A 22,455-nucleotide genomic window follows, 5' to 3' on the forward strand; every position below is an offset into this window, starting at 1 on the left:
CGGCACCCCAACCACCTGATTGGCCCTGCTCTGTAGGTGATAGAGGGCAGTGCCCCAACTCCCCTATCGGCCCTACTCTGTGAATGACAGGGGGGAGCTCCTCAACCACCCGATTGGCCCTGCTCTGTGAGTGACAGGGGGCGGCGCCCCAACTCCCCAATCGGCCCTGCTCTGAGCCTGACCAGGGGCTGCACCTAGGGATTGGGCCTGCCCTCTGCCATCCGGGAGCAGGCCTAAGCCAGCAGGTCGTTATCTCCTGAGGAGTCCCAGACTGCGAGAGGGCACAGGCCGGGCTGAGGGACCCCCCCTTCCCCCCCGGGTGCACAAATTTTTGTGCACCGGGCCTCCTGTATATATATATATATATTTAGAGAGAGAGAGAGGGAGGGAGAGACTGACTGACTAGATGCCCACTGCACGAAATTCATGCAGGGCAGGGGGGGGCTGTCTGTCAGCCCGGCCTACACTCTCTCACAATCAGGAACCACTGGCTCCTAACCACTCGCCTGCCTGCCTGACTGATCGCCGCTAACCACTCTGCCTGCCTGCCTGATCGCCCCTAACTGCCTCTGCCTTGGCCCCCACCACCATGGCTTCATCTGGAAGGACATCCAAAAGGTTGTTTGGCTGTCCAGTGTAATTAGCATATTATACTTTTATTATTATAGATTATTATTGCTAAATTTAACATTAGTAAGAGCAGTTTCAGTTTCCCATGTTCCAGGGAGGATATTATACCAAAAAGGATCCTTCTTGACCAAAATTAAACATGTGTCTTTACCATAAGAGCTCTTTGCATCTTACATGCTAACACAGATCCTGAGTACAAGAGGGGGGCATTTAACATGCAGCATCGTCACACTGCATGGCAGTACTGTGTTCACACAATTTAATGATGCAGAATATAATGTGGGAAACCCTCGTCAAAGCCTAAGAGTCCAGCCTCTGCTCACAGCTTAACAGTTTTCTGATGAGCATTCACCACTGATTGCTTTTTAAAGCCCTGTCCTGTTTTATAAAATTGACTATTAGCCTTTTTTATTGGTCAAAGACCCTTTTGAAAATCCAATGCCATTTCTCCAGAAAAATTTTGCATGTGATTTCCAAGTTCCGATTAATTCCATCCAGACCCCCACTAAAAAATTCTCAAAGGAAATTTAGTTTTTCTTTTTGTTTTAATATATTTTTTTTATTTATTTCAGAAAGGAAGGGAGAAGGAAAGAGAGATAGAAATATCATTGATGAGAGAGAATCACTGAATGGCTGCCTCCTGCATGCCCCCTACTGGGGCTCAAGCCTGCAACCCAGGCATGTGCCCTGATCAGGAATCGAACCAAGTACCCTTCAGTCCACAGGCTGACGCCCTATCCCCTGAGCCAAACCAACTAGGGTGGAAATTTAGTTTTTCTTCTCTCTTTTAAGTTATGAAGAAAATAAAATCTTTGAAAATGGCAAAGGTACGGTAATATATCAGATATAAAATTATTTTTGAATGGTATCATTTGAGCAAAAGGGACAAAAAATTTGAAAAAGCAAACTCTGAAAATACAACTAATATTACTAATAGCTTTAGGTCCCTACCTGCCCCCGCTCCAACACAAATCCAAAGTAGCCCAGAATATTCATCCTAGTCAGATTTTAAACACATGAAATAAGCAGCCAATTCCAAAGTTTTACTTCTAGCTAGGCTTAAGTCTTGTATTACGATGCCCGTTCCAAAATCTCACATTTGACCTTTGTAATCTTTCAAATTAGAAACCTGTTCAACTCTTCATCTTTATAACCCTGTAAGCTCCCAGCTGACGGAGGTACACATTGCATTATGATGTTCCCTCCCCTCTAGGCCTTTCCTCCTCGTTACTTCAGTATTAGCTTGTACAGCATTTTGAAAAAAGCAGATTGTGAAACCACAGGTTAGAAATCTTTCAATCATCATGACAGGCCACAGTAAAGATATATACTTTCAAACTCTTGAAATTATTTTAAAAATGTAAGAGAACTGTCATATATGTAGGGACTTTCAGCTACAAAACTTATTTAAAACTTTGCATTAAGAAAGATGGTGAAAAATAAAGGTGCTTTAAAACTTACGTTTTGCTTCTGATAGATTCTGATTAGGCGACCAGACCAGCATGCCAAGATTGTCTCGTTCTTGACTGCGTCTTGCTAATTTGGCTTGGTAGAAATAAAAAGAGAGAATGCTTATTGTAATTTAACAGACATGTGAAGCAATGATCAACAACAGGCTCTGATCTTCTAAGCTCAGGCCCTGATGCCATCACCCACCCTGGACTGAAATCCGCCAATGGAGCCTGCATACTCACCACCACCACAGGGTGATGGGGGCGTGGAGCAGGCTCTGAAGTCCCCGGAAACATTTCTAAGTCTTTTCTTACGTTATTACTTATTTAACAAGGAGGTGTCATTTTTATCTCATACTGTTAGGTAAAGAAACTAAACAGGTCACTCAGCTGGAAGGACGTAGTCAGAAATGAACTCAGACTGCCTCGGCGCCCACGGCTTAAAGCGCTGTACAAGGATGCTGTTTTCAGACGTGGGACATCCAAAAGGGGAGCTGGTCCAAGATCCTCTTAAAACACGAATCCTTTCAGTGTGCTTAGCATACCCTCACCCTTCTCTGCCAGCGTAACTTTTGGGTGGCTTGACAGCAGGAATCCAAAGATTCCTTCAAAAATTTTATTAAAGAATCACTTATTAAAAAGATTTAACTTGAAAGGAAACTTCTGAAGTACATTCAAATTCTTAAAAATCTGTGATACAAAACAATAGGCCCACAGGTTTACAGGTACCATAAGAAAGAAGGAAATCTTGCCATTTGTAACAACAGAAATAGACCCAGAGTGTATTATGAATGAAATAAGTCAGACAGAGAAAGAGAAATACCATATGATGGTGCTCATATGTGGCATCTACAAAAGAAAATAAAGAAACAAACTCATAGCCCTAGCCGGTTTGGCTCACTGGATAGAGAGTCGCGTTGGGGACTGAAGGGTCCCAGGTTTGATTCCAGTCAAGGGCGTGTACCTTGGTTGTAGGCACATCCCCAGTAGGGGGTGTGCAGGAGGCAGCTGATCGATGCTTCTCTCTCATCGATGTTTCTAACTATCCCTCTCCCTTCCTCTCTGTAAAAAATTAGTAAAATATATTTGAGGAAAAAAAAAGAAACGAACTCATAGATACAGAGACCATTTTGATGATTGCAACATGGAAGGGGGTTTGGGAGTGTGAAAAATGGGAAGAGATTAAGAAGTACAAATTGCCAGTTATAAAAACAGTCACAGGGAGGTAAAGTAGAGCACAGGGAATATAGTCTAACATATTATAATAACTACTAGAGGTCCGACGCACGAAAATTTGTGCAAGAGTAGGCCTCCTTCCCCGAGCTGCGGGCACCGGCTTTCCTCTGGGATCCAGGGCCCGGGCTTCGCTCCTGGCCACCAGCAGGCACCCGGGACCCAGGCGGCTTTGCTCCGGCCCCGGCTTTGTCCGGAAGGATGTCTGGAGCATATTACCCTTTTATTATTATAGACTAGAGGCCCGGTGGACAAAAATTTGTGCACTCGGGGGGGAGAGGGGGTCCCTCAGCACGGCCTGTGCCCTCTCGCAGTCTGGGACCCCTCGGGAGATAACGACCTGCTGGCTTAGGCCTGCTCCCGGATGGCAGAGGGCAGGCCCAATCCCTAGGTGCAGCCCCTGGTCAGGCTCAGAGCAGGGCCGATTGGGGAGTTGGGGCGCCGCCCCCTGTCACTCACAGAGCAGGGCCAATCGGGTGGTTGAGGAGCTCCACCCTGTCACTCACAGAGTAGGGCCGATAGGGGAGTTGGGGCACCACCCCCTGTCACACACAGAGCAGGGCGGATTAGGGGGTTGGGCGCCGCCACTGTCACACTCAGGGCAGGACCGATGGGGAGGTTATGGCTCTACCCCATCACACACAGAGCAGGGCCCGTGGGGTGGGGGTTGGGGCGCCGCACCCTGTCACACACAGAGCCGCAGGGCGATCAGAGGATTGGGGAGCTCCCCCCTATCAGGCACAGAGCAGGGCTGATCAGGGGGTTGGGACGCCTTCCCCTGTCATGAACAGAGCAGGGCGGATAGGGAGGTTGTGGCCCCGCCCATCACACACAGAGCTGCAGGGCGATCAGGGTGTTTGGGCGCTGCCCCCTGTCACACTGATCCCGGTGCCGGGAGGCCTCGCGTCTCCGCTGATCCAGGTGCTGGGAGGCATATTACCCTTTTACTATATAGGATAGAGGCTTGGTGCACGGGTGGGGCCGGCTGGTTTGCCCTGAAGGGTGTCCTGGATCAGGGTGGGGGTCCCCACTGGGGTGCCTGGCCAGCCTGGGTGAGGGGATGATGGCTGTTTGCAGCTGGTCACACACCCTTCAGGGTGGGGGTCCCCACTGGGGTGCCTGGCCAGTCTGGGTGAAGGGATGATGGCTGTTTGCAGCTGGCGGGTGACTGAAGCTCCCAACTGCTCCTTTTTTTCTTTTTCTTTTTTTTTTATTCTGGGCCAGCTTTAGCTTTGAGGCTTGGCTCCAGCTCTTAGGCCTCCGCTGCTAAAAGCAGGTTTCTGGCCTTTGTTTACCTTCTGTATTTGAAACAATGTTGCGATCCTGCTGGCTGAAGCCCGGCGGACTAAAGCAGGTTTCTGGGGTTTTGTTTAGCTGCTATATTTGTAACATAGTTGCTTAGAGTTGCAGCTCAGAGGCCTGCAGCGGCAGGCGGGGAACGTTGGAGTCCTCCGTCACTGAAGCAAGTAAGCCTCATGTTCGCTTTAAGCAGCCTGGCTACTCGCCGCCATCTTGGCTGGCAGTTAATTTGCATATCGCCCTGATTAGCCAATGGGTACGCTAATTACCATGTTTCTCTTTTATTAGATAGGATGGTGTCAGGTGGGTACTAGACTTATTGGGGTGATCACTTTGTAAGTTATATAAAGGTTGTATATATACCCAAAAGTAATATAATAGTGTACGTCAACTGTAGTTGAAAATTATTTAAAATTTTCATTTGAGCTGAACCGGTTTGGCTCAGCGGATAGAGCGTCGGCCTTCGGACTCAAGGGTCCCAGGTTCGATTCCGGTCAAGGGCATGTACCTTGACTGCGGGCACATCCCCAGTGGGGGGTGTGCAGGAGGCAGCTGATCGCTCTCTCTCATTGATGTTTCTAACTCTCTGTCCCTCTCCCTTCTTCTCTGTAAAAAATCAATAAAATATATTTTTAAAAAATTTTTCATTTGGATTGCAAATTAAAATAAAAAAGTCTGACAACACTAAGGTGTAGCGATACTGTGGGGGAACTGGAACTTCCATGCAATCATATATATATGATTGATATAGATAGATAGATAGATAGATAGATAGATAGATAGATAGATAGATAGATAGATATAGATATATTAAAGGCCTTTAGAGTAAAGGGTGATATAAATTTTTAAAGCCTGAGAGAAAAATATCACCTCCAAATAAAAGACAAATCACCAGCAATAGAAGCCAGAGATAGTGGAATACTATCTTTATCGACTGAGAGGAAATCTTAGCATGTACCCTGCAAAACGTGCAGAAACATGGGCAACATGGGACATTTCACATGGACACTTATGGAGACTTTACGTGCACTAAAGAACATGCTCAGGAAAAACATCCTGAAAGGAAGGTTGATACTCAAAAAGAAAAATGAAAGTAAGTAAACAAGATTTTGTAAGCACTACCTATAAAAAATAAAATCACATCCAGCCCGGCCAGTGGGGCGCACATGAACCAGGTGTTAACCTATGAACCAGGAGATCACAATTTGAATCCCAGGCAGGGCACATGCCCAGGTTGTGGCTCGATCCTCAGTGTGGGGCATGCAAGAGGCAGCCAATCAATAATTCTCTTTCATCATTGATGTTTCTATCTCTTTCTCTCCCTTTCCCTTCCTCCCTGAAATCAATAAAAATATTTATTTTTTTAAAAAACACATGTCCAATTTAAGGAGTTTTGAAAAAGAACAAAACTAAAGTTCTGGACAATAACTAACAACATGTAGCTCTGGGTAGTAGGATCATAGCTGAACTGTTCTAAAGCTGAAAGATGAACTTTAGATGTGAACTTGAGTGGGTGGGGTGAGGAGACCCAACAAAAACTGTGGTGCCAGCCTACACTGACCGTGACTGCCCCACGGCAACAGCACCTGCCCCGAGGGTGATGAGAAGGGCATCACTGCACTCTGAGGTCTCCCTCCCCAAACCCTCAGTCTAATAATCAGAAAGCATCAGGTCCCAACTGAGGAACATTTTACAAAAACCGTGACTCATACTCCTCAAAACCGCTGAGTCATCAAAAACAAGGGAGGTTGTCAGGAACTGTCACAGCCAAGAGTTGCCTGATGAGACATGACAGCCACATGTAATGTGAATCGTGGATGGGATCCTGGGACAGAAAAAGGACATCAAGGAAACACTAAGGAAATCTGAATAAAGTATGGTTCCAGGTAATAACACTGAACCAATATTGGTTCATCAACTAACAAATGTACCATACTAATGTAAGACATTAATCACAGGGGAACACGGTGTGGGTTGTATGGGAATTCTCTGTACTATCTTTGTAACTTCTGTAAGTCTAAAACTATCCAATATAATAAAAGCCTAATACGCAAATTGTCCCCTCGACCCGGAGTTCGACCGCTCGCTATGAGTGCACTAACCATCAGGGGACAGCATGGAACATGCAGAACATCAGCGACGCGGCGCTGGCAGAGGGCGGCAGTGGAGGCACTGCTGGCCCCGATGGGCTCTGAAGAGAGCGGGACCGTAGCGGGATGATGGAGCAGGTGAGTGGGCGGAACCATGCCAAGGCAGGTGCGAGTGGGGCCTGATCGCCCCACCAACTGCCCTGCACACAGCAACCAGGGGCAGCAGGGCTGCCGCCCAGCTCCCAGGCACTGAGGGAGCAGGCCAGGAGCCCAATCGCCCCGCAGACGGTGACCAGCATCCATTACAGAGAAGTGGGAAATAGCAATATTAAAATACTAGGGGCCCAGTGCATGAATTCCTGCACCTTGAAAGGAATTGTGGGCCATGAGGCTGCAGTGGGCACAGGGGTGGGTCTCAGCCCATCCTCTGCGCCCCCACCCGGCCCCTCCCGCTGCAGCCCCTGGTCCTGTGTGCCAGCAGCACTGCTCCTGCTACTGCTGCTCCCACGCCCTGACGGTGCCGGCCCAGAGTGATTGGGGCCAATGCCATCAGTGGCTGGAAGTGGCTGATCATCCCTCAGGAGCAGGGGAAGGTGGAGAAGCCCTCAGGGGTGATTGGGGCCGGCAGCCGCCGCTCGCACCCACTGATGGCGCCAAGTGATCGGGACTGGCGCCAGGCACTGGCAGTGAATATGAGCAGCAGATCCAGTGCCGGCTGCGGGTACAAGCAGGGCCAGCGCCAGCAGTGGGTGCGAGTAGCGGCTTCAGAGCCGGCAGCAGGTGCAAGTGGGGCCGTCGCCAGCAGTGGGTGCAAGAGGCAGCTGCCGACCCTGATCATCTCAGGAGCAGGGAGAGGTGGAGAAGCCCTGAGGGGTGATGGGGTCGGCAGCCGCTGCTCGCACCTGCTGAGAGCGTCAAGCAACCAGGGCTGGTGCCAGGCTCCAGAAGCAGGTGCGAGTGGCAGCTCTGGCGCCGGCAGCAGGTGCGAGCTCCTGGTGGGACCGCAATGTACGGGAGCAAACAATTTGCAGTAACCACCAGAGGCTCGCCCCGATGACAGTGACTGGCATCCCACCTTGGTCTGGCGCCCTTGCTCACATGTGCTATCATCCTGCCGCGGCCAACGCCCGCCATGTTCCGCGCTCTGCCACCTGCTGTTGATGCCCACCATGTTCTGCACACGTCCCCTGGTGGTCAGCACACATCATAGCGACCAGTTGCTTGGTTGTTCAGTTGTTCTGCTGTTCAGTCTATTTACATATTAGAGTCTTAAATACTAGTATATATAGATTTCTTCTAATTATTTTCCTTTAAATGTGCACGAATATGTGCACCAGGCCACTAGTTTTAAAATAAAAAGTTTACTTTGAATCCAAGGCCCTACACAATGTGACCAGGCTACGGGTCTATCCCATGTCCCATTCTCAGGATTCACCTATCCCCACATGGTAATTCCACATTTTTTTCTCACATCTTTCCCCTTACACCTCTTTCTCACTGCAATATCCCTTCCTATCTTTTCCCACCAGCCAACTCCTACTGATTTTTCAGGACAGCCCAAAGAGCACAATCTTTGGAAAGTCTGCTCTGACTCTCACAGTCCAGGTTACAATGCACCCTCCTCAGTACCACTGAGGACCACCCTCTCTCACAGCTTAGACCAGCCGTGCGTAAACTATGGCCCGCGGGCCGGATCCGGCCTGTTTGAAATGAATAAAACTAAAAAAAAAAAAAGACCGTACCCTTTTATGTAATGATGTTTACTTTGAATTTATATTAGTTCACACAAACACTCCATCCATGCTTTTGTTCCGGCCCTCCGGTCCAGTTTAAGAACGCATTGTGGCCCTTGAATCAAAAAGTTTGCCCACCCCTGGCGTAGACGCATCATTAATGGTTTGCACAGACACCTGCTATTGTGGAAAGAACAATGCCATTGAAAGGAAGACTCAGTACTGGCAGTACTGGAGTCCCCCTTATTCACGGGGACTCGTTCCAAGACCCCTAGTGGATGCCTGAAACTGCGCAAGGTACCGAAACCTCTATATACTGTTTTTTCCTATACTTACATACCTATGACAAACATTTCAATATTTTAATTACACCCATGTTAATTCTGAGTTTGCAGAGGTAACCTAACCAACTACCATTATATTTTAGTGCTAAGGGATATACATTTCAATAAAGTGATTGAAATGCAAAAAAAAAAAAAAAAGTTTAATTTGTAAATTAGGGGCAGTAAGAAATTGACAAGAATAATAATAAAATAGAACAATTGTAGCAATACACTGTCATAAAAAGTTACATGAACGTGTACCCTGTGTGTGTTTGTGTGTGTGTGTGTGTGTGTGTGTGTGTGTGTCCCTCTCTCTGATAATCAATCTGGTCACTGAGGCGGCGACTAAGTGACTAACCAGCTGGGAGCATATATAGCGTGGATACGCGGGACACAGGTGTGATTCATGTCCCGGGCAGGACAGAGCAGGATTCATCACACTACTGAGAATGGCATGCAATTTAAAACGTATTCATTGTTGATTTTTGGTATTTTTTCATTTAATATTTTTGGACCACAGTGAACCTGTGGATAAGGGGGAATCTACTGTAATTATTATTAGTGGCTTTGGGATCAGTAAGATCTCATTGTAATACACAAAATAACCCTGTGAGATAAGATGTTCTACTTTGTTTACAAGAGGGGTGAAGTGACTTGTGCTAGAGCCCAGCATTGCCTGGGATCTGAGTCCACCTCTCAGACTACACCCAGGCGAGTCGGAACCCCTCTCAGCCACTCTGTCACTGAGTGACGATGAACTCAGCTTCACCAACCCCTGCTGGAAAATGGGGGGATAGCGCCTGCTTGTGCACCCAGGTTTCTGTGAGGATTACAAACGGCACATATTACGTGCCTGGTACATACTTAATAACCATGATAACAGCAATCATTCTCTTCTGTCTCCCTTGTTAGGCTGAGCTTCTTGAGACCTCTGTTATCTTTACTGTCGGGCACATTATAGTGCTTCATAAAAGCTGAATAAATTTGTATAAAATATATTTTTATTGATTTTAAGAAAGAGAGAGAGACAGAAACATCAATGATGACAACCATTGATCGGCTGCCTCCTGCACGCCCCACCCTGGGGATCAAGCCTGCAACCCGGGCATGTGCCCTGAACAGGAATAAATCAATCCGTGGCCTCCCGGTTCATAGGTCGCCGATCAAACACTGAGCCATGCTGGCCGGGCAAAGCTGAATAAATTAGTATGCACAACGTAACAAGTCAGGTACCCAATTAATAGAAAGTCCTAGAAAGGGAGCAGCATACTGTCCTATTCCCTTTCTTTCACTGCAACTGTCCAGACGGACAAGCGTGAGAAACAAATAGGTTGGACAACTCCTGCAACTCTGCCCTCTAGAGCGCAGCCCTCCCCTCACTGCCTGCCCCCTGCAAGCCAGCCCCCTGCCCTCTGCGGCATAAACTACCTGCAGGCGGCCACTTCAAACACACGTGCTCACTCTAGTCCACGCGGACAGCCCTGGGCGAAGCTCCCTGAGAACGGGCTGCATCCCTGTCCAGTAACCTAAGTCCATCCAGGCCTGATCTGCGTGCCTTTCCTAATTCTCCGAGAAGGAATCAGATCCTGACCTAACCCGATACTACCAAGCGAGCTCTGTCTACACTGGAAACGGGAGTTGTGCGCTCAGGTTCCTCCAACAGAAAACATTTTCTTTTCTCTCATTCTCCCTCACCTACAGGTGTCTGGATCAGAATCAGTCGTCTCTAGGGAAATACTTTCCTTCCATGTTACTGTCTAACCAGCTCATCATTTAGCACCAATGCAGCATCACCATGTGCAGTCCTTAGAGTAAAACAAGGAGGGGCAAGACCCTCCAGAGGCCAATCGATTTCATGGCGGATGCTTCACATCCTGGGTCCCTCTATTCTTCTCAACACTGTTCTACTAGGACTGTCACCAAAGCACAGTGATCAGACGGGCAAACCACACAGGCAGACCTCAGAGACACTGGGCTCGGGTCCCAGGCCGTCCCTACAGAGCTAATGTACCAGCAAGGGAGCCACAGGAGCGCCGTGGCCCCCCAGTGCCTACAAGTTATGTCTGTACTGTACTGAAATCATTAAGTGTGCAGCAGCGTGATGCTGAAACAACGTACACACCGGAATTAAACTTTCCGGCTAAGACATGCTAAGCAACCTCTCAGCCTGCAGCAAGGCGTAAACTGTTTTCTGGTGGAGAGTCTCAGCATCAAGGTGTAAAAATCGCAGTCTGCGAAGCGCAATGAAGCGAGGTCTGCCTATATGGGTGTTCACCACCATGGCTCTGAGAAGAGCCCCTCAGCCACAGGCGGACAGCGGTGAGGCGCCACCCCCACAAGGGTGCACATTCTCCATGGCCCAGGGAAGGCTCCAATGGCTCAACGGCCAGCTGAGAGCAGCACTTTAACACACCTCAGGTTATGAGAGTCTCCTCCTAAGAGGTGAGCTAGAAAAAAGAGAACACGGACTTCTTCCCACAGTCTGGCAGAGCAAGATGTTAGAAAGGGCGCAGAAAAGGAGCCACCAAACACGCGGACAGTGCCCAGCGTGCTGTCAGTGAGCTGAGGCTTTCCGGAAGGCAGTTTGGCAATGTTTACCAACGCCGCTAGCGATGTACCCTAAAACAAATAGTCAGGGAGCTGTGCAAAGACTCACCTACAAAGTTGCTCATCAAGTACTGCTGAAATGGCCATGAACAGCGGACAGTTCAAATGTCCGACAGGAGACATTTAAAACGTCTGGTGCGGCTCTACAGCGGGCACTGCACGCACTGCCCTGGCGGGGGCTCAGCTGACTGAAGTGCTGTCCCAGAAAGGTTGCAGGTTTGATTCCCAGTCAGGGCACAACTAGGCTGTGAGTGCGATCCCTGGTCAGGGCGAGTAAGGGAGGCAATCAGTTGGTATTTCTCACATCACTGTTTCTCTCTCTCCCCGCCTTATGTCTCTAAAATCAATAAAAGCATATCCTTGAGTGAAAATTTAACAAAAAAGAAAAGAAAGAAGCTACGCACACATACAAAGAAGCTGTGCAAGTCCTTCCAGTGATGTGGGAAGCAACGTGTGGGTCACATGCAGCGAAGTCAGCTCCCAGCCCCGCGTGGGTCCTGAGGTCATGCCTACGGCTTCTTACGGAGTCAATCTATTGTACGTTTGGTCCTCCAAACACATAAAGTGAAACAGAGGAGATCACAGAGAAGCACTGCGACTACAGAATCGCCCAATGTCACGACTCACGTCCAGTGAAAAGGATCCCGATACATGTACCCACCGCTCGCGCACTAAATCCTGGTTCCTGAGCCACCCACCCCGCCTGCAGACGCACCCCTCTTCTCCTGTGCTCCCTCTAACAAGCACCCGCCGCCCTGGGCTTTTCCCAAAGCTAAACACGTAATCCATGATTGTGCTGGTGACTAAATTCTTCTGAATGAGGAACTATTTCTTCCCTCTGATGTCTATGAGGTGAGAGGATGCTGAGATATAAAGCCACTGACATGGTTTGATGAAAGACGAATAAATGAATATTCATTCTTTCGGTGGAATAAAAAATAGCACAAAGGATCAGATTTTTAAAATTATTACTGATTTTTCCATAACGAATCCAGATTTGTGAGAATTTTATTAGATTCCTACCTCCACAATCTCGCTTACCAAGTGCTTTTCTCTTCTGAAAAAGTTTGGATACTCCTGGTCCCACACAGTCTAAAAAAAAGCCCTGCTAGCAGTCTGATCCTTTCTCACTGTGACAACACCCTGAGGGACCCAGAGCAACGGAGAAGAACTTTGTTCCCAAGTTCCAGAGAGCACAGAATCAGATTAAGAATGAGACTTTCCATTGTGGTTTAAAATACAAGATAGGACAGTGGTCAGCCCCTTGAGTGTGCTGTTCCACAAAATACCGACTTCTGTGCATGGGCCACGAAGTTTCAATCGCACTGTACGTGCGCGCCCGCACATGGTATTTTGTGGAAGAGCCACACTCAAGGGGCCAAAGAGCCGCATGTGGCTCACAAACCGCAGTTTGCCAACCACTGAACTAGGAGATCAACCAAAGGACTTGTATGCATGCATATAAGCATAGCCAATGGACACAAGACACTGGGGGGTAGGAGAGGCCAGGGGAAGGTCAAGGAGGAAAAAAAAGGAGACATATGTAATACTCTGTAATACTTTAAGCAGTAAAACAAAATTTAAAAAATAAAATAAATAAAATACGAACTAGGAGATTCCTCTCTTCTTGCTATACGATGGCATGCAAACAATTAATAATAGACTTTTGGGGGTACCATTTAATTCCTGCAGGCAATGATCTTCTGTCATACATGAGCCTGAAGCTCCAGCCATTACTATTCTATTTCAAATAGTAAGATCAACACAAAAATAAACTTCATGCCCAGAAGAGCTGGCAATATCACATGCACAGTTTTACTGACTGCTTTATTTTAATAACAAATCTGAACCAATTTATAAGACTACAATTTATACAACTCCTATCAGATTAAGGAAACAACCACCTTTAATATTATACTTGAGGACGAAAATTCTCATACAGCCTCTCATTAGCATACTGCCCTGATAATATCACACTTTAACAATGGCGGAAAGCCAAAGGCTATCACCTTCTTAATACTAGTCACAAAAGAGGCACAGCTCTTTTTTTCTTAATTTAAAACAGACTGAAAAGCTAATTTTATAATACAAGATATAAAAAGGAACTTATTTTTACCCAACGAGTAACCTATGCAAAAGTATCTGTGCAAATTTTCCTGTCTGTTAAGTAAATCACTTACAAATCACAATAAATATCATATGTACATCAAATTCATAGAGCTATACAACCTATAGATTCAATACAATTCCTATCAAGATACCAATGGCATATTTCACAGAACTAGACCAAATATTCCACAAATTTATATGGAACCACAAAAAGACCCTGAATAGCCACAGCAATCTTGAGAAAAGAGAACAAAGTTGGAGGATTCACACTACCTGATATCAAACTATATTACAAGGCTATAGTAATTAAAACAGCATGGTACCAGCATAAAAACAGACACACAGATCAATAAAAAAGGATAGAGAGCCCAGAAATAAATCCATGCCTTTATGGTCAATTAATATATTTGACAAAGGAGACAGAAAACATACAATGGGGTAAAGGTAGTCTATTTTACAAATTATGTTGGGAAAATTGGACAGATACATGCAAAACAATGAAATGACACTATCTACTTACACCTTACACAAGAATAAACTCAAGGAGAGAGAACCAAGATGGCGGCATAGGTTAACGCTGGAGTTTGCTGCCTTGAACAACTACTTCAAAAGTGAAACTAAAAGACCGAACGGACATCATCCAGAACCACAGGAACGCTGGCTGAGTGGAAGTCCTACAACTAGGAGGAAAGAGAAACGCATACGGACACTCAGAGGAGGCGCAGTGCTGAAGTCAAATTCTGAGGTGCGGAGTGCGCGGAGCGGGCTGGCGGCGGAGGGCGTGGTTGGCGTTTTCAATCGGGAGGGAGTCGCAGACTCTGAGCTCCAGATACAGGCGAGTCTTTAGGGACCCAGACTCAAACGGGAGAAGCGGGACTGTCTAGCTTCGGTCAGAGCAAGTGCAGCTTTCTCTCCGAGCTTTGCAGCGGGTGCTGGGACTCAGAGAGGCAGAGCCCCTGGGGACAGGACTGAGAGCCGCCATAACTGCTCTCTCCAGCCCACCCTGTTGATCCTGTGCGACCCGCCCTGCCCAAACCCTGCACAGAGGCATTTGCCGGAGAGCCTCAGGCAAAGGCTAGATTAGCACCTCCCTAGAGGACAGAAGTTCTCTCACTGCTGACACAGCTGATTCTCATAGCCACTTGGCCTGGAGGTCAAACCCTCCCTGGTATTAGCTACAACAATCAGGGTTTAACTATAAGACTGCGAACAAAGACCACTAGGGGGTGCACCAAGGAAGCATAACAAAATGCGGAGACAAAGAAACAGGACAAAATTGTCAATGGAAGATATAGAGTTCAGAACCACACTTTTAAGGTCTCTCAAGAACTGTTTCGAAGCCGCCGATAAACTTAATGAGATCTACAAGAAAACTAATGAGACCCTCGATGTTATATTGGGGAACCAACTAGAAATTAAGCATACACGGACTGAAATAATGATTATACAGACTCCCGACAGCAGACCAGAGGAGCGCAAGAATCAAGTCAATGATTTGAAATGCGAGGAAGCAAAAAACACCCAACCGGAAAAGCAAAATGAAAAAAGAATCCAAAAATGCGAGGATAGTGTAAGGAGCCTCTGGGACAGCTTCAAGCGTACCAACATCAGAATTATAGGGGTGCCAGAAGAAGAGAGAGAGCAAGATATTGAAAACCTATTTGAAGAAATAATGACAGAAAACTTCCCCTACCTGGTGAAAGAAATGGACTTACAGGTCCAAGAAGCGCGGAGAACCCCAAACAAACGGAATCCAAAGAGGACCACACCAAGACACATCATAATTAAAATGCCAAGAGCAAAAGATAAAGAGAAAATCTTAAAAACAGCAAGAGAAAGAAACTCAGTTACCTACAAGGGAATACCCATACGACTGTCAGCTGATTTCTCAACAGAAACTTTGCAGGCCAGAAGGGAGTGGCAAGAAATATTCAAAGTGATGAATACCAAGAACCTACAACCAAGATTACTTTATCCAGCAAAGCTATCATTCAGAATTGAAGGTCAGATAAAGAGCTTCACAGATAAGGAAAAGCTAAAGGAGTTCATCACCACCAAACCAGTATTATATGAAATGCTGAAAGGTATCCTTTAAGAAGAGGAAGAGGAAGAAAAAGGTAAAGATACAAATTATGAACAACAAATATGCATCTATCAACAAATGAATCTAAGAATCAAGTGAATAAATAATCTGATGAACAGAATGAACTGGTGATTATAATAGAATCAGGGACATAGAAAGGGAATGGACTGACCATTCTTGGGGGGGAAAGGGGTGTGGGAGAGGCGGGAAGAGACTGGACAAAAATCGAGCACCTATGGATGAGGACAGTGGGTGGGGAGTGAGGGCGGAGGGTGGGGCGGGAAGTGAGAGGAGGGGAGTTATGGGGGGGGGAAAGAGGAACAAATGTAATCTGAACAATAAAGATTTAATTAAAAAAAAAGAATAAACTCAAAATGAATTGAAGACTTAAATGTTAGACTTGAAACCATAACAATTCTACAAGAAAACATAGGCAGTAAAATCTCAGACATTTCTTGTAGCAATATTTTTTCTGATACAGCACCTTGGGCAAGGGCAACAAAAGAAAAAATAAACAGATGGGACCATATCAAACTAAAAAGTTTTTGCCCAGCACAGGAAACCATCAACAACATGAAAAGACAGCCTACTGAATGGGAGAACATATTCATCAATGATACATCCGGTAAGGGGTTAATATCCAAAATTTATAAAGAACTTATAAAACACAACACCAAAAAAAACAAGCAATCCAATTAAAAAATGGGCAAAGGACCTGAACAGACACTTCTCCAAAGAGGACATACAGATGGCCAACAGACATATGAAAAGATGCTCAATGTCACTAATCAGAGACATGCACATTAAAACCACAAGGAGATACAGCCTCATGCCTGTGAGAATGGCTAACATCAACAAATCAACAAACAAGTTTTGGGAGGATGTGGAGAAAAGGGAACCCTCGTGCACTGTTAGTGAGAATGCAGATTGGTGCGGCCACTATGGACAACAGTATGAAGTTTCCTCAAAAAATTAAAAAAGGAACTGCCTTATGATACAATGATTCCACTTCTGGGAATTTATCCAAAGAAACACAAAACACTAATGTGAAAGAATTCATGTGCCCTGGCTGGGAGCTTAGTTGGTTAGAGCTTCGTCCCGATTCCCAAGGTTGTGGATTTGTTCCCCGGTCAGGGCACATACAAGAATCAACCAGTGAATACATATGTAAGAGGAACAGCAAATCGATGTTCCTCTCCCTCTTCCTCTTCCTCAACAATAAATATATTTTTAAAAATAAATAAATATGCCCTAGCCGGTTTGGCTCAGTGGATAGAGCATCGGCCTGCGAACTGAAAGGTCCCAGGTTTGATTCTGATCAAGGGCACATGCCTGGGTTGTGGGCTTGATCCCCAGTGGGGGACTTGCAGCTGATCCATGATTCTCTCTCCTCATGGATGTTTCTATCTCTCTCTCCCTCTTCCTTCCTCTCTGAAATCAATGAAAATATATTTAAAATAAATAAATGATTAAATAGATAGATAGATAGATAGATAGCCCTGGCTGCTGTGGCTCAGTCAGCAGGAGCGTCATCCTGTACACCAAGCATGTCAAACTCAAAGGCTAACACAGCCAAATAAACAAAGTTTAAGTTTACATGGGCTGCAAAAGAAACAAAAGCTTCCATTTTCATAGAAACAGGTTTATTTCAACAGAGACATGCTGAATACAAAGGGCTGAAATAAATGAGTAATTGTTAACATAAAAAAATAGAACATTTTAATAAAAGTTAATATTTTTTCTTGAACATTAACTTACCAGACACCGAATAACTGCACAAATTAATAAGCATAATGCAAATAAACCTATTTTTCTTGTTCACCAAAAGCGAAATATTTCCTGTTGCACACACCAAACAAGTCAGTACAAGACTAATGATGTGGCCATCAGCTGCTAAAATATTCGCTGTTAGTATTAGTGGAGAGAAATGGTGCGCCTGCACGGAAGGCGCGTAAGAAAAATGAATGCAACATAATTATAGTAATCAGTCATTAGTGAACGTTGTAGTTCGTTATCAATAACTAGAGGCCCGGTGCACGAAATTCATGCCCTGGGGGGGGGTTCCCCTCTCAGCCCAGCCTGCGCCCTCTCGCAGTCTGGGAGCCCTCGGGGTATGTCTGTCTGCTGGCTTAGGCCCACTCCCCCAGTCCAGGACCCCTCGCTCCTTACCACCCACCAGCTCACTGTTCCTTAGCACTGCTGCGGAGGCAGGAGAGGCTCCCACCACCTCCTCTGCACTTGCCAGCCGTGAGCCTGGCTTCTGGCTGAGCAGTGCTCTCCCTGTGGGAGCACACTAACCACCAGGGGGCAGCTCCTGCGTTTTACGTCTGCCCCCTGGTGGTCAGTGTGCATCATAGTAACTGGTCGTTCTGGTCGTCTAGGCTTTTATTATATAGATTATGTATAACAGGATATTGTAAAAATTAAGTTACAAAATTTTATTAAAACATTTCTTACAGCCCTGACTGGTTTGGCTCAGTGGATAGAGCATCGGCCTGCAGACTCAAGGGTCCCAGGTTTGATTCCGGTCAAGGGCATGTACCTTGGTTGCGGGCACATCCCCAGTGGGGGGGGGGCGTGCGGGAGGCAGCTTATCGATGTTTCTCTCTCATCTATGTTTCTGACTCTCTCTCCCTCTCCCTTCCTCTCTGTAAAAAATCAATAAAATATATTTTAAAAAAACATTTCTTACATACCATTATATTGGCTGGCCACAAAAATATTCCTTGTGGGCCACATGTGGCCCACAGGCCGCGAGTTTGACATGCTTGCTATACACCAAAGGGTAGTGTGTTTGATCCCCGGTCAGGGCACATACCTGGGTCGCGTTGTGGATTGAATCTCCAGATAAGGCAAATGCAGGAGGGAACAGATTGATGTTTCTCTCTCACATCAATCTTTCTCTTTCTCTCTCTCTCTCTCTCTCTCTCTCTCTCTCTCTCCTCTCTCCCCCCCTCCCTCTCTAAAATCAACAAAAATATCTTCGGGTGAGGATTTTAAAAAGAATGGATGAGAGTGAAAGTTTTGTTTATACTCCAGATAGGTTTCAGGGTGATTATAGTCTAATTACATACCAATTATAAAGTTCTTTTCATCTTCAAAGCCATTAACTAATAAATTCTCACACTACCTCTGTGTTATAGCAATCTTCTTCTGAAGTGAAAACCACCTCACTAGAAAGGTTAATATAAATTAGCTCCAAGTGGAGTAAATCAGTTTTAGATTAGGGTAAAATACTTGGGTTTTAAGGCACCTAACAAAAAGTCAATATGCCCGTATGCTTTAGACACGAGCGTATGAAGTCACCTAGGACTCGCGTGAGAACAACCCAGGAGGGAAACCCTAAGTGTGGACACTCAGCACACACATCAGCACCTATACTGTAAGAGGAACATTTTGTAAAAATATCTTCAGAAACCTTTTCCACGGGTCTCTATACCCTGTATGTGTTTGGGTTTACTTAGTCGACCTAGTGAAATTATATAAAAGAAAAAACAAGCCTAGAGGAATGTTTTTTTAATATCTGAGCAAAATGAATTCAAATAATGAAAATAACTAATTTCTACTTAAATGAATGGGTTTGCTACAAAACATTACAACTTACACAAGCTTAATTTTGAAATCTGGTTAGCAATTTTTTTCATCATTTTTTAAAAATATATTTTATTGATTTTTTTACAGAGAGGAAGAAAGAGGGATAGAGAGTTAGAAACATCGATGAGAGCAAAAGATTGATCAGCTGCCTCCTGCACACTCCCTACTGGGGATGTGCCCGCAACCAAAGTACATGCCCTTGACCGGAATCGAACCTGGGACCCTTGAGTCCACAGGCTGACACTCTATCCACTGAGCCAAACCGGTTAGGGCTTTTTCATCTTTTTTATTTTTTATATACTACTAATGAGAGGGAGAGAAGGGACAAGATAAAAGGAAATATTTATTGTTCATCTATTATGTGCCAGGCACTTAACTTGTAATCATCCTATATAATAAAAGCGTAATATGCAAATCAACTGAACGGCGGAACAACTGGTCGCTATGACGTGCACTGACCACCAGGGGGCAGACGCTCAACGCAAGAGCTGCCCCACAGGGGGAGTGCCACTCAGCCAGAAGCGGCAGGTGAGCACAGCGGCAGTGGCAGGAGCCTCTCCCTCCTCTGCTGCAGGCGGGCAGTAAGGAGTGAGGGGTCCCGGACTGTGAGAGCCCCAGACTGCAAGAGGGATGTCTGACTGCCGGCTTAGTCATAGTAAGCTGGCAGGTGGACATCCCCCAAGCGGTCCTGGACTGTGAGAGGGTGCAGGCTGGGCTGAGGGACCAACCCCCTCCCACCCACCCAGTGCACAAATCTCATGCAACAGGCCTCTAGTACTTCTATAAAAACTGAAAGACCAGTCCAGGCTGGTGTGGTTCAGTTAGTTATAGGGTCACTGTTCCATGCACCAAAAGGTTGCGGGTTCCATCCCCAGTCAGGTTGAAAGGCAACCAATATATGTGTCTGTCTGTCTTTCTCTCCCTTTTCCTCTCTCTAAAATCAATAAGCATATTCTCAGGTGAGGATTTAAAAAAAAAAAAAACTGAAAAGACCATAAAAACATAGAAAAATATCATGATAAAACAAAAAGCAAATTATGACACTCCCCACCAGAAAGATGCTGAGAAGAAGGAATGCCAATGAGCTTCAAGGGGAAACGTGTTGGAGGAGAGTCCCTCCGCTGCCCGCCATTCTAAAGTACAGAGTGAGGCGCTCCTTGGGAAGCCAGTGCCAGAACAAGTACAGAAAAACTAGTAAAATGCTGTCTCCAGGAGGGGGGTATACAGGAAATGTCTCCTTCTCATTGCACACAGCCTTTTGCATCTTTTAACTTTGTATTTCATCCAAATAATCAATACAATTTTGAAAAGCCAATCACGGGGAAAGAAGTATGGCGAAGACCACCGAGTCCTCACCACACAGATCAATCTTGATTGCCGTCCTCTGCCAGGGACACTGTGGTTTAAACATACACCCTTCTCCCTAGGCCCCTGCATCACAGAGAGGGGGGTGGGGTGTCAGACCCCCACAGCCACCATAGGCATTACTCAACGGCTCACTCAGATGAGAACTAGACCTTGTCTTTACCTGCTCTACAGTTTACCCAAGTGCCCATCACAAAACGGAGCCCACACTTTACCTGACAGTATGAACATGTAATGCACGTGTGCCTTTGAAGAACATGGAATAACATAATAAAGCTCAGTGAATGCTATTTTCAAAGAGCTTCTCTTCCACATGCCCCTGAAATCATACAGTCACATAGCCTTCCCATGTTATGGGTAGTTATACATCCTACGTTCGTTCATTATTTATCAATAGTAATATTTTTGTCAACTGGCAGACAGAAAATGTTAAAAGCAGGTGATTTTATTACAGGCGTCCCCGTTTGTTGAACATTCACTGTACGCCATTTGTGAAAGACCTACATTAGTACCTGTTTTCACTGACTGAAAGAAATCCAAAAGGTTTCTACTTTTAGGAAAAAAGGTGAAAAGTGAACATCACATCTAGCACTTGTCTTGTAGCACGCAGGCTCCTGAGCGTGCATTAGGCACCTGGGTCTTCACTTAGGCCGGTTCACCTTACGGAAGGTTTCCAAAGACGCTCTGCTCTCAGGTAGAGGGGAAAACGTGTATCACACAGAAAGTCTCGGCTGGGGCTGAGTCTAGATGAGGGGTGGGCAAACTTTTTGACTCGAGGGCCACAATGGGTTCTTAAACTGGACCGGAGGGCCGGAACAAAAGCATGGATGGAGTGTTTGTGTGAACTAATATAAATTCAAAGTAAACATCATTACATAAAAGGGTACAGTCTTTTTTTTTTTTAGTTTTATTCATTTCAAACAGGCCAGATCCGGCCCGTGGGCCGTAGTTTGCCCACGGCTGGTCTAGATGGTAAAACAGTATGCTCGAAAGAAATGCAGTTTGGAGAATTTTCACCCAATTAGGGTCTCAATGAAAGGACACAAGAAGATACTTAAATACAGATGTGGTGGGTGGAACAATGTTGGAGGGACTGTCAGGCTCACAAGCAGACAGGCCAGCTCAATGTGAGGAAGAACAGCAACAGTGTCACCCACCATAGGAAACACTGTGTCTGAGGACACGAGAATTAGGCAAAGGTTTAAGAAATCTGATCACTGTCAGAAAAGACAGAATAGGGGAGAGCATGCCTCTAATTCACTCTCAGCATCCCATCTCCTGTCCAGGTAAGTGGACACCCAAGACTCAGGGTCTTCCCTGCTGTCATTCTTTATATATATACTAGAGGCCTGGTGCACAAAAATTTGTGCACTGCGGGAGGGGGGGGCGGGGGGGGGGGGAGAGCCTCAGCCCGGCCTGTGCCCTCTCGCAGTCTGGGACCTCTCAGGGGATGACCACCTGCTGGCTTAGGCCCGCTCCCCGGGGGATTGGGCCTAAGATGGCAATCAGACATCCCTCTGGCAGCCCGGCAGCCCTCGGGGGATGTCCACTTGCCAGCGGGGAGCAGGCCTAAACTGCAGTCGGACATCCTTAGCGCTGCTGAGGAGGCAGGAGAGGCTCCCACCACCACCGCTGTACTGGCAGCCATCAGCCTGGCTTGTGGCTGAGCAGAGTTCCTCCCATGTGAGAGCGCCCTGACCACCAGAGGGCAGCTCCTACATTGAGCGTCTGCCCGCTGGTAGTGTGTGTCATAGTGACCAGTCATTCCCAGTCCTTCTGCTGTTAGGGTCAGTTTGCATATTACACTTTTACTATATAGGATAGAGGCCTGGTGCACAGGTGGGGGCCGGCTGGTTTGCCCTGAAGGGTGTCCCGGATCAGGGTGGGGGTCCCGCTTGGGTGCCTGGCCAGCCTGGATGAGGGGATGATGGCTGTTTG

General features: G+C 46.3%; 1 protein-coding gene across 6 annotated transcripts in view; it reads right to left on the reverse strand.

The window, feature by feature from the left end:
• The window catches only part of RCOR1 (REST corepressor 1), a 111,103-nt gene that overhangs the window by 48,534 nt on the left and 40,114 nt on the right, over positions 1-22,455 (reverse strand). For 5 of the 6 annotated variants that reach the window (XR_004967184.1, XR_004967185.1, XM_036306344.1 and 2 more), the window contains one exon: positions 2,092-2,175. The exons of the other annotated variant lie outside the window; for it this stretch is intronic. Coding sequence is in view for 3 of the 5 variants with exons in the window: in XM_036306344.1 (XP_036162237.1) it covers positions 2,092-2,175 (84 nt within the window). In the remaining 2 variants the exon portion in view is untranslated. The remainder of the gene's footprint in view (positions 1-2,091; positions 2,176-22,455) is intronic. 6 annotated transcript variants of the gene reach the window in all.

This window comes from Myotis myotis, unplaced genomic scaffold (assembly GCF_014108235.1).
Source record: "Myotis myotis isolate mMyoMyo1 unplaced genomic scaffold, mMyoMyo1.p scaffold_m19_p_41, whole genome shotgun sequence".
NCBI classification, from domain to species: domain Eukaryota; kingdom Metazoa; phylum Chordata; class Mammalia; order Chiroptera; family Vespertilionidae; genus Myotis; species Myotis myotis.